A 12185-nucleotide genomic window follows, 5' to 3' on the forward strand; every position below is an offset into this window, starting at 1 on the left:
TGGAACATGTGCGCAAGGGGCAGGACACATTACGGGGATCTGGAAACAGCAAAGAGAGCAAAGATAGGAAGAAGATTAGGCCAGAGGAAAATATTACCAACTGGTTGGATGCATTTGCATTACTGGCAGCCATAATTTTGGAAAAATTTCCAGAGCAAGATTCAGCATGGAGTAGGTACAATCAAGATTTCCTGGACAGGTTCAGGCGCTATGGAGGCATGGGTTGGCTGCAATATGATTTAGATTTTCGCAAGCGCATGGAAGAGACACCGGCAATGTCTTGGGATCAAAGAGAGGCTGATGAATGGATGGAGTACAAGGCAGGTTACGGTTTAGGGTTAGCCGGGGCAAGAGTTGGGATACAGCAGGGGAACACACCACTATGGGGGCAGGTTTGGCAGGCTAACAACACACAGGCACATTCTTTGGCAAATGCTCAACCCGTTTTGGGTCAACCTCTGTCAAGCTTCCCACAACAGCAGGGAGGACAGGTTCAAACTCAACCCGGGATCACATATACAGCTAGTGGAGTGGTGGGGGGTTCCCAGCAGCAATTAGCAGGAATTGGTCCTGGTCAGCAGTCCCCTTTGGGTAGCGCGGGACAGAACCATACTTGGCTAGGTCACTTGCAGCATCAGCCATATGGTGGACAGACATAACAATTTGGAACGGCAGGACCACAGTTGACACAGGTGGGGCCTAGCTAACAGTTAGGCATGGTGCTCCCAATGTCTGCCATGCAGGCCAGGGGGGCAGTCATCACATGGCAGCAATGGACTACCAAATTTGCAGTTCAGCAGGGATCATCAGCCCTTGCCAACAGGGGGGTTCCAGGCTGCCTCAGGGCAGGTTTCATTAGGGCTGCAAGGACAGCAATGTCAGGGTGGCGACACCAACTACCCAGGGCCCCGTCCCAGGCCACGGACTGATCACATGGGCAGTCACCAGCAGCTGCATTCATTTCGAGCAAAAGGGGCGGATGGATTTAAGCAGCTGCTGCGGCGTAGACCAAGAGATAATACCTGTTGCATGCAGGCAACTTAACCTGGGGGATGCAATGCAAATTCTGGCATGGGTGCTCACGGTGCAGTGGAGACCATCCCATCTTTTCATGCAAAGCTCTCGTTGGATCTACACCGGGCGCCACTTTCATGGATCAGCCATAGTTGGAGCCCAGTAACAAAAGGCCTAGCCCCGATAAACTTTGAGATGTTAGCAACACTTTAAAATAATTACCCAAAGGAAGAGAGGGAAATACTTTGCTGGGGCTTCAAAGAAGTGTTCAAGATACCTTACAGTGGCCCTTTAGCAGGCAGGTCATCTAGGAACCTTCGCTCAGCGGAGGAACTTCCAGAAACAGTTGCAGAAAAGATACAAAAAGAGCTGCAACTAGGTAGAATAGCAGACCCATTTGACCCCCCCCCCCCCCCAAACAATACTATCTCTCCAATAGGTATTGTCCCTAAAAAGGAAGCAGGTAAATTTCGGATGATCCATCACCTCTCTAACCCCAAAGGCAACTCAGTAAATGACTGGCTAAACCAGGATATATGTTCAGTCTCCTACGTAACATTTGATGAAGCCATCGAGTTAGTCAGGGAGGCAAGGATAGGAGCCCTCATGGCAAAAGCAGATGTTGAATCAGCTGATGCCAGTGCACCCAGACAGCTTTTACTTGCTGGGGTTCCAGTTCAAGGGAAAGCTGTACTTTGACAGGTGCTTGCCCATAGGATATTCAATTTCGTGCTTACTTTGAAGCATTTAGTTCCTTTTTAGAGTGGGCAACAAACAAGGTACAACCGGTAGGTGGCAAGCTCCATTATCTAGATGACTTCTTGTTTGTAAGCAAGGCAAACTCATCCGAGTGTGCCCAAGCATTGGCAACCTTCAAGGTCACATCGCAACTGTTAGGAGCGCCATTGGCTGCAGAAAAAACAGAAGGCTCCACAACTAAGCGAACATTTTTGGGAATAGATAAACACAAAAGGTTCAGCACTATACACTTCTCATGTAATCAGAGCATGTGACACAAATTGTAGGGTTTTCTTCTTTATTTATCTTGATAGATAGTGTATGTATACAATGAGATTTTCTCTCTGTAACTTACTTGACATTAAATGATAAATTAGAACTGTCCGGTCATAATTAAAACTACATGCATGCATCCCATGATTCTGTTTTCAATGGTTTACCAACAATGACCAAACGGTTATGATACACTTTTTTGGAATGATGTAATATATAGATGCTTATGGAATGTCATACAAACAATGAAGAAGTGAATAATGTGACGAATACATGATGCAGGATATATATGTTGCATTGAGAATGATGATTTTGTGGTAGCATACTTAGGCCTTTTTGTCTGTTTGTTAGCAAATGAATTGAACTACTAGTGGTGCTTTGAATCTAGAGTTTTAATGAAATAGTCAAAAAATTTCTTTAAAAAATTTTTTTTACTTGTTTAAAAAGGATTATTAAAGGTTTGAGATTGTTTTTATATATATTTTTATATATGTTTTCTTTGGTAGCCCTGAAGAAGTCTCGTGTGAGACGAAACGCGTTGGCTACGGTTATATGAATATATGAATTACCAGATCTCTGCGATCAAGATAAATAAAGAAGAAAACCCTACAATTTGTGTCACATGCTCTGATTACATGAGAAGTGTATAGTGTATAGTGCTGAACCTTTTGTGTTTATATATGTTGATGTAGGATTTCATCCTACATTTTTGGGAGTAAAGAGGGGAGTACTCTCTGGTCTCGTGCACCACTATTCACTGACCACAAGAACCACTGATATTTGCTGGGTGCGGATTTAATTAGCCTCTACCCTCATCTTTGAGCTTACATTTTTGGGAATAGAGTTGGATTCCTTGGAAAGGGTGTCACGTCTCCCAGTTGAGAAGATACGGGACTTTGCAGCAGCTATTGAAAGGTATTGGCAAAGCAGAAAGCACCATTAAGGGATATTCAAGAGTTAATCGGTAAGCTAAATTTTGCATCCAGGGTCATTCAGGTGGGGAGAGCTTTTTCAAGAAGGGTGGCAGTGGCTACAGCAGGCATTACTCAAACATTTTGTAAGGTGGGGGGGGGGGCTTAAACAAGACTTGCGGATGTGTCTATCTTCTGCAGGGTTTCAATGGAATTAGAATATTGCCAACCTCATGGACAGCAAATGACCAGTTGCAACTGTACACAGATGCTTTCAGGTGGGGGGGGGGGGGGGATTGGGTTCCGCCTAGTGTGCAAAACAGTGGGCACCTGCTCGGCACAGATGTGGCCTCACAGGGAATATCACCGCACTAGAGCTCTTTCCCATTCTAGTGTCTGTTACTCTGGTAGGATACCATAGCTAACAAGAAGTTTGTCATCCAGTCAGACAACATGGCAGCCGTCCACGCAATTAATATGCAGGCGTCATCATGCCCCATTGTAATGGGCGTGTTATGGCATCTGGTGAGCACTTTTCTCCGGTACAATATTGAGATAAGAGCAAAGCATGTGCAAGGGGTTCAGAACAACGCAGCTGTTGCTCTCTCGCTTGCAGTGGAAAAGGTTCCGGGCAGAATGGCCACAGGCGCAACAAGAAACGATGCCCTTCAAAGAGGTATACTGGAAAATAACGCATTAGAAATTCAACTACAAAACATGGCGGAGAAGGCTCTGGTTGTTGGAACAAGGCAACGGTACCAGCGTTGTGTGGAGACCTTTATGAACTTTACAGCTGATCCAAACAATTTTCAGAAACTGGTGATCAGGTCAAACTGTGGTGTGGGCCAGGGGAGCCAGTAAATCTAGGTCATGGAGCACTTTTCAGCAACAACATACCATTCAAAGCTTAAAGGTTTGGATGATCTCACTAGGGATTTGTTCTCAGGGAAGCCTTAAAAGGTTGGGCCAGAGGGGAAAGCAAAAAGCAGGATACCAGGTCTCCGACTGATTTCAAAACACTAAAAATTATGATTGACCAACTCCCTTTAGTGTGCCACTCTGACTCGGAAAGTAGACTATTTTGTTTAACTCTCTCACTGGCCTTTTTTTGCGCTTTCGCATTAGCGAACTAGTAGCCAAAGGAGATAGAACTAGTAGTCAAAGGAGATAGAAGCAGCAGGGCCCTGTTGGTTAAGGACATATGCCTGGGCACACACACAACTTATCCTTACAGGCGAGACGCTTGAAGACAGATCAAGTGGGGAGGGGTCAGTGCATTACACTGAATAAGATGGAGGGGCACAGCCCATATTGCCCCGTTAAGCTTCTGACAGGGTACATGAAGGAACAGGCCAACTGTGACACATACCTTCTCACCCATAAAGATGGGACCCTGTAACACTATCTGTTTAAAAGGATATTAGTGGCAACTGTCCAAATGGCAGAGCTCCATGGGCATCACTATAAGACACATTCCTTTCGCATTGGGGCAGAACCAGCGCTTCCAGGAGAGTATATCGGCAAACACAATAAAACAAATAGGAAGATTGGAATCAGATGAGTTTCAGGTTTATATTCACCTAAACACCCAACAGATGAATGATTAAGAGGCGGGGGGGGGGGGGGGGGAGGGAGTGTTACCACACTTACGTACAACAAATTTATACTTGTAATAAAGGGCTTATGAAGTCTTGTTACTCCACCTTTCTGTGCTTCTGTTCTACTCCACAGAGGGTAAAACCATGTGGGTCATCGCTCGCAACATGGGGTAGAATGTGGCATTCCTGTTTAAACGTACAAAGGTGCAATGGTTTGGAAAGCCAGGGTTACACTGGAGAGAACTGGGAAACATCATTCAAGCATTCCACACCTACTCAAAGGACCCGGATGTTTTAGTAATTCATCTAGGGGGAAATGACATTCCAGTGATTGGGAGGGGTAAGCTACTTCACATACTAAAAGATCTCACCAATTTAGCCAGGAGCATGGATGCTACAGAAGTTGCATGGTCTGAAATAATTTCCAGAAGGGCATGGGCTGGTGCTCGCTCCCAAACAGGCATACAGTTGTCCAGGAGGAGACTGAATAGCCTCATAGCCAAATTTCTGTGGGATGCAGGTTAAGGCAGCATTAGGCACAGCCTGATTAACTTGCTGCAGCCACACTATTACAGTGCAGATGGGGTGTACCTATCTAATACTGGGACAGATGTCCTACTCAGGAATATGCCAGCGGCATTTAATGCAAGGGGCTGCTGGTAGTTTTCAAGAATTGGGCCACCTGAGAAGGGGGGGGCCGCCTCACTGGCAGTGAAAGCTCCCAGCAAGGCATGGTGGTACTTACAAAGCGATCCAACAAAATAAAACCAGTTGCGTAACAGGAACAGACCACATACAGGACAGTCAGGACCCAGGGGGTCCTGGCAAGCTCCCAATGGCCTTTGTTGACAAGAACCAGAAGCGAACAATTCAGGGCAGAGCCTGTGGCAAGGAAGAAGTGGGGTACCAGATAGCAGGGTCACCAGAGATGGGTGGGGGAACATTCAACCATGGTCTGGAAGCACATATGCTTGCCCATGTAACAAAAGTTTAGACAAACCAGAAGTGAATAGCCACCTGGTCGGGGTGGAGGCAAACACTGATCCAGAAGGAGATTTGTGGACACTGGAAGTGAAAGGTCACCCGGCTGGGTCAGAAGCAGATGCTTACCCGGGGAGTGGGTGGACACCAGAAGCGAAAAGGTCATCCGGTTGGGTTGGAAGCAGATGCTTACCCAAAGGGAGTGTGTGGCAACTGTGAGTAAAAAGGTTACCTGGTCGGGCCAGAAGCAGAAGCTTGCCCAGAGTGAAAGTAAAGGGTTGCGTCCCGAGGATATAGGTCTACCGGCAAATGGACCGGCACTGAATGTAAAGCACAGTGTCGAGCTTATAGGTCAGGACACAGGTTCACCTAATAAGTTAAATGCTGTTTAAAGGATCACTTATAAGATGAAAAATGCCTAATAAACTGCCGCCTCAATTCTTCCATAGAAACGTGAATTTGGTGTGGTCGGAATTAATGGGGATCCGGGTGGGGCAACCTCTGCTAAAGTTTATCATGATTGGTCGCTGTTTGAAGGTAGTAAATTAAAGAGAAGCAGAATATTAGCCTCCGGTCCGGACATTTGATTGCATGGCCGCCCCCTCTTTTCCGGTCTCTGTCGCAATGTAATATGGCAAACACTTTGCGATAACCGACACAGAACTATCCCGCAGCCATGTTTCAGTGAGAAAGAATACATCCGCTTTTATCCTAGAATGTCGCAGACGTGCGGTAATTAATAAAAGCACGGGCGAGCTGGGGCCGCGCCGGTAATTTCCCACTTCAATCTGCCCGAGTCTTCCTAGTTCTGCGTTCAAAGAGCGGCCGTGCTTGGCGTCTCTATCGCGAGTGAAGCCCGCTGGCGCCGGCTCGATGCGCTCCGCAACGGAGAACACGCCAAGGAGGTGAAGAACTAGGCATCGGAGCTGGAGCTCAGCCTCGACTGACAGGAACAGCCTTCTTCAAACTCAACCGTCACTGCCTGCGCATCACCTCCAACGCCCAATCCCTGCACTCATCGGGCCACCTGACAGGCTCACCGTCAAATCATACTCCAGTTCCGGTCCCAGCCACCAATGAGGCGTTCCCGCCCGGACCGGATGGAGAGAAAGGCGGAGCTTGTTGCTAGGCAGGCTACGGTTACTGTGCGTTTCTTCCGCCCTGTTCCTGCTGTCATGGCGGGCAGCGCGCGCAGGCGCGGAGAGGGGGCGGGTGCGTGCGCGCGGCCGGTGCTGAGCGCAGCGTGCGGCCGGGGGCGCGCTCGCTACCGAAGGGAGGAGGAGCGCAGGCGGGGCCCCAGTGCGCGTGCGCGGCCGAGCCCGAGACAGACGGAGCGCGAGACCGCGGGGAGCGCGAGACCCGGAGGAGGGAGACATGCCGAACAAAACCAAGAAGGACAAGGTGGGGGCCTGGAGGGAGGGGGCACGGGCCCTGTGCAGGCGCTGGGGCGGGGAGGGGTGAACTTAGGCCTGCTCCCCCCCGGGAGGGTGGGGAGTCGTGTGTCCCCCCTCTCCTGGGAGGGTGGGGAGTCGTGTGCCCCCCGCCCCCACAGGGAGGGGGGATCCCTGTCATGCGGGGGGTCAAGGCTTCATGCCTCAGAGAGGTCAGGACTGGGGGGCACTCACTGGTTGGGGGTGTGTGAAGTATTCTCAGGGTGCCATTAGGGGGGGCAGTGGGACACCTCGAGTCTTGGGGTGCGGGGGCTGAGGAGGGCCTGGCTGGGTGATGACTCTCCTTCTTAGGGGCACACCTGTGCCCCCAGAGGGGTGGGGGCCCCTCCTGCTCAGGAGCAAGGTGCCCTGGGATGTGCCCCCAGGCCACCCTGGGCTAGAGAGTGTACACAAGGAGTGTGTCTCATTCACAAGCCCTCTGACCCTGTGTCATGCCCCCCACACCTCTCTATGGAGCTCCCCACAAACCTGAGCGTTCAACCCAGCCAGGAGCCCCGGGGGTCTGGAGTTTTGTGAAATATCTACTTGCCCAGAGATGCTTCGCTTCTACATCCACCTGGCCTTGTGTCGCAGCCCTCTTGTCCCATTGATGCCATACACTGACGTCACACCAGTGCCCCTAGAGGGGACGGGGCCCTTCTGGGGGGTGACATCTGCAGGGCCTCTCGTAGTCCGGTGCAAGGGCCCCTGGGATGTGGCCCCCAGGCCACCCTGGGCGGGAGAGTGTAACCAAGAAGTGATTGATTTCACAAGCCCTCTGACCCTGTGTCAGGGTCCCCCAAACGTGAGCGTTAAACCCAGCCATGACACCCAGGAGTCTGGAGGTTTATAAAATATCTACTTGTCCACAGAACCGTCGCTTCCTACATCCACCTGGCCTTGTCACAGCCCTCTTGTCCCATTAATGACATGTAATGACGTCACCAGAGCCCCAATGACGTCACAGCCAAGGCTCATCCCATGCCAGAGTTTGGATTCAACAAGGCTCCGATGATGCACGGTTTGTTTTTATGGTGATTACCAAAAATATCCGAGAACTATTTCTATCATGTACTAGAATAGTCCCAGGTCTGTTTATGAATGGGTTCTAATAACACAAACTTTCTGGTCACAGTAGCCCCCTAAACATGGCAGCACTTTTGCTTCCTGGAGTTCACGAGATCCCATTGTACCATCTAACGGTACCATTGCTTTCTTTCTTACTTTAGTTTCTTAGGAAGGGTCTTGCGAAATGCTAAGGCAGGCTTACATTAAATCATTCATTTCATTTCAGATGGTGTCACTGTAAACAAAACCTAGTTTATATTTCTGATCCAGTGACATGCTCCCAACGGAGGATCAACAGCCCATGAGTCCAACCTTCTCCGCTTCAGCACATTTTATAATTCTTGAGACACTCACGTCCTCTCACTGGGCCTCAGTTTGCCAAGCACTAGACTAATGACTGGTTTATGTTTTACAACTAGACCAACTCTGCATCGTCTTGCCAGACTCCAAATATTTTGAGCCTAACACTCCGTTTTACTTACACAAATAACCCAGTTACACTTTCAAAAGTTTGTTTTCACTCTTAAAACAATTATGTGCAACAAACTGTTCTTGTTAAAAATCTACTCACATGTGGCAGAAGATGAGTGGAGTGGTAGTTCCATGGCTGGAATACCCAGAGAATTTAGCAAACACACTCTTATATGGGCATACACAGACATCTCTCTAGTGCATTCTCTCCATAGAAAAGTTTGGAAATGTACTACTGAAAAGAGCAGGAGTATTTTTTTTTTTTTTTTTTGCGATACTCTCTTATAAAATAAGTCCTGGGTGTGGGGAAATATTTTTCTCCATGGGGTAAACATTTCCCTGCTGTGGAAACATTTAAAGCATGGTTTTCTTATTTGAATTTATTCTTTTTTTTCAATGTTTTGCACGAACAAGTGTACAAGTGAATATTTGCGGATGTAAAAACGGAAATTCGAAGACATATTTGCTAGGAGTATGGCTTCCATTCTGCTTCTGCAACCTTATGTTAGTCATAAATCTGCTCCATTGAAAGTACCTTCCACTGGGGCACTCTTGGTATTTCATTAAGAATGGAGCCACCATTTCGTTTCTTTAAGCATGTTACCCACAATGCTTTTACATTGAATATCGTTTTTTTGTTTCTTTATAATGCTGCCATGCATGTTTTATTAGTTGACAGCTTAGAGAAAAGATAATTAAAGTTGTCCGTTAAAATTGTGCGGTATCTGAGCAAAACTGCCTCTTGATTTCTCTTATTTTTTCCAATTGCAAATATAATCTGTTTTTTTTTGCATTGAAACCAACTGTCAATGATGCTTCCATTCTTCTATGCATATAACCAAGCAACATTCTGGGAGCATTATGAATAGCCATGAATAGTAAACTTTGCGAACACGTGTACGTGTTTTAGCTTGCATCACTGACCGTGATTCCGAAGCAAAGAGTACTGATACTTTGATTTCCTTAGAGCGCCAACCCTGCTAGTAAAGGCTTGACATTAAAGAAGAGTCTAAACAATTTTGAACATCTTGTATATGTGAATGAATATCGTGCCATAGCAGCAAGCAATTCTCTTTCCCACTCCTCATTACACATTGTAAAATTTTCATTGGAATTTTATTTCAGGCTTTTTACTTAATATAATAGTAGAAAAACATTTCCAAAGATAATTGTTCCATACGTTATTGTCGAATGACTATTTTCAAAGAACAATATTCCATTAATTATTGTCTTAAAAAATAAGTCAAGATTTACAGTGTTATCACAGAAAAGTTTTCCAAATCAAATTATTTTCAACACGTTTTCAGCCAGCACATGTTTCACGGCTGTACATGCCTATTCTTCAAGGCATTTCAGTGTTTGTAATGACTCATTACAAATTTCTTAGAATATCCTTCCTTCTGGGTTCAAAGTCCACAAATTTGTGAACAAAGTTCCTCAAATAGCAAGTCGGAAATGTGACTACGGTTAACTGTGGGTGATTTCTGCAAAGGTTTCCTTGAACGTGTCTTTCTCAGTTCATTTTCCACTGCATTCTCTGACTATTTTGTAATCGTAGTCTGCTCCATTCGTGCCTTCCCACAACCGTAAATAAATTGAATAATGTTCTTTGAAAATGTTTTGTCATTTGACAATAACGTATGGAACAATTATCTTTGGAAATGTTTTGCTACTAGTATCTTCAGCAAAAAGCCTGAAATAAAATCCATTGAAAAGTTACTATTTGGAGTGTATGTTCATATTTGAGGTCTTATAACTATCATAGCTCCGTACAAAAACCTGTTTGTTTAGTTAAAACATGAAAACAATACGTCTTTGCCACCAGGAAATAGAAATTCCACATCCCTGGAGATTTCATGGGAACTCCTGAACAAACTTATGTCTATGTAATATTAACTTAGTCATTGGCCACCTGCCGTACAAAGTTAGAATGGAATATGTATTTTTCTTCTTTGGAAAGCCATGTAGATTCATGTATTATATCAAACATGTCTAGGAGCCAATAACTGGCAAAGGAGTGACATCAAATGAAAATGGTTTCATGGAACGTGTAGTGTACGCTGCAGTTTGAAGATTGCATTCCTCTCCTTGTTCTGGTTGTATCTGCAGGAGCAGTAACCATTCTTTGGGGTTCTTTTTCCCGAACAAAGTCTGGGAGTTAGCTGTATGCGTACCATGGATTTTAAATTAAAGGGGTGGGGCTCAGATTCAGTGGTGGCGGTTCACCTTCAAACACTCGTAACTTGCTTCAGCTAGACACTTCACGCTCCTTGGTAGAAAGGTTTGCTTACCGTTCATTGCTTGCAGAACACAGATTTCTGACGAAGGACTCTAGGAGTTGTTAAGGAACACTGGCCAGTGTTTTGATTCTTAAGTGTTAATTCAATCGCTGTTTAGAATTTATCTACAGCACCATGCAGTGTTATTTGTAGGTTGCAAGCAGTCTGCTTTGTAATCTCTCTGAATAAAGCAGTACTGTACGATAAATTCAGGGCACATAGTGTACTAAGTGGCCTTTGTAACAGCAAGTCTGTGAACTTCGTTTCCAGGTTCATCCTTTTCTGCAGCAACTTCAGTACTTGTGGGGTATATGGTGTGTGTGCTTCCTTGCCGGTAATTTGCTGCAGTGAGTCTAAACTTTCCTTTCATGGAGTAAGTTCTGTTTTATTTAACACAAGGGTACTCGCAAACATTTACGGGGGGGAGGGGCACAAAGTAGTGTCTGTGGCATGCCCGATGGCCACACATATGCCAGTAGGGCGAAGGCTGGGGTGATGAAAGGTGGGCATAAGGGGATGTGAAGCAGATGCATGGTTTGGACACCAAACCGGCCATTCCCATTATTTCTGCCTGCCACCAACGCTCTACTATCATGCACCAAGAATTGAAGTCAAAGCATTCACCTCAATTGTAAAACGTGAGACGGAAAGAGATACTCCTCTGGTGGCTGAATTGCAAAACGTGAAACCAGAAAACCTGGTGTCAGTCTTGGCTTCCCCACTTGACCAAATTGTGTGATCCTAGGCAATTGGTTAGTTTCACTTTGGCGCCTTTTTGTTCATTACCAAATATGAGAGCCCCTTGAAATAAATACATAAGATCAGGTTGTGTGTTTTTACATCTTTAGTGCAAAATGTCTTTAAAACTAAATGTGTTCCTAAAGATAAATTGTCTAGGACACCTTCTTTGCTTCTTTACCGTTACTTTAATTTACTTAATGTATAGACGTTTCACAGCTTTCTGAATGTTCTGTTCAGTGAAATGAACAGCAGGCCAGTGGCGCTGTTCACCAGGGGGCCGCAATTAAAGGTCATGAGGACTGTATGCGGTCCCTGGCTGTACTTGGAGTATTCTTAGTTTAATGCAAGAGCTGCTTGTGGGACACAGACTGTAAGTTTCCTGTGCTGTCTTTTGTTGCATCATCTCCATGCGGTACTTTAGGGAACACGCTCTGTGACTCCTGTGTGGTACTTTGCAGAAGGATGTAAGTGAGGTGGTGGTGGCACATCTTAGTGTGAGAAAGTTAATGCCGGAGCAGAGGTGGTTTAGAGTCTGACTGCTCCTAGAGGATACATTTGGTCTGTCTTTCTCAGCTTGACACTAGCACCTGAAATGCAGTCTTGCCTGTGGGCAAAGTAGCCTTTGAGTTTTTTTAATGGCTTTAGTTGTGGAGACTTTCTGTCACTGTGTATCACCAGTGT

The 12185-nt window shown here is 46.1% G+C and overlaps 1 protein-coding gene across 2 annotated transcripts in view; it reads left to right on the forward strand.

Moving 5' to 3' along the window:
* Nucleotides 1-6771: 6771 nt before the first annotated feature.
* PPP2R5D (protein phosphatase 2 regulatory subunit B'delta) overlaps nt 6772-12185 on the forward strand; it is a 502545-nt gene continuing 497131 nt past the window's right edge. For both annotated transcript variants that reach the window (XM_085610117.1, XM_085610118.1), the window contains exon 1: nt 6772-6916. In XM_085610117.1, the coding sequence (XP_085466243.1) occupies nt 6890-6916 (27 nt within the window). In that variant the 5' untranslated portion in view covers nt 6772-6889. The remainder of the gene's footprint in view (nt 6917-12185) is intronic.

Source organism: Triturus cristatus, chromosome 6 (assembly GCF_964204655.1).
Source record: "Triturus cristatus chromosome 6, aTriCri1.1, whole genome shotgun sequence".
Taxonomy (NCBI): Eukaryota; Metazoa; Chordata; class Amphibia; order Caudata; family Salamandridae; genus Triturus; species Triturus cristatus.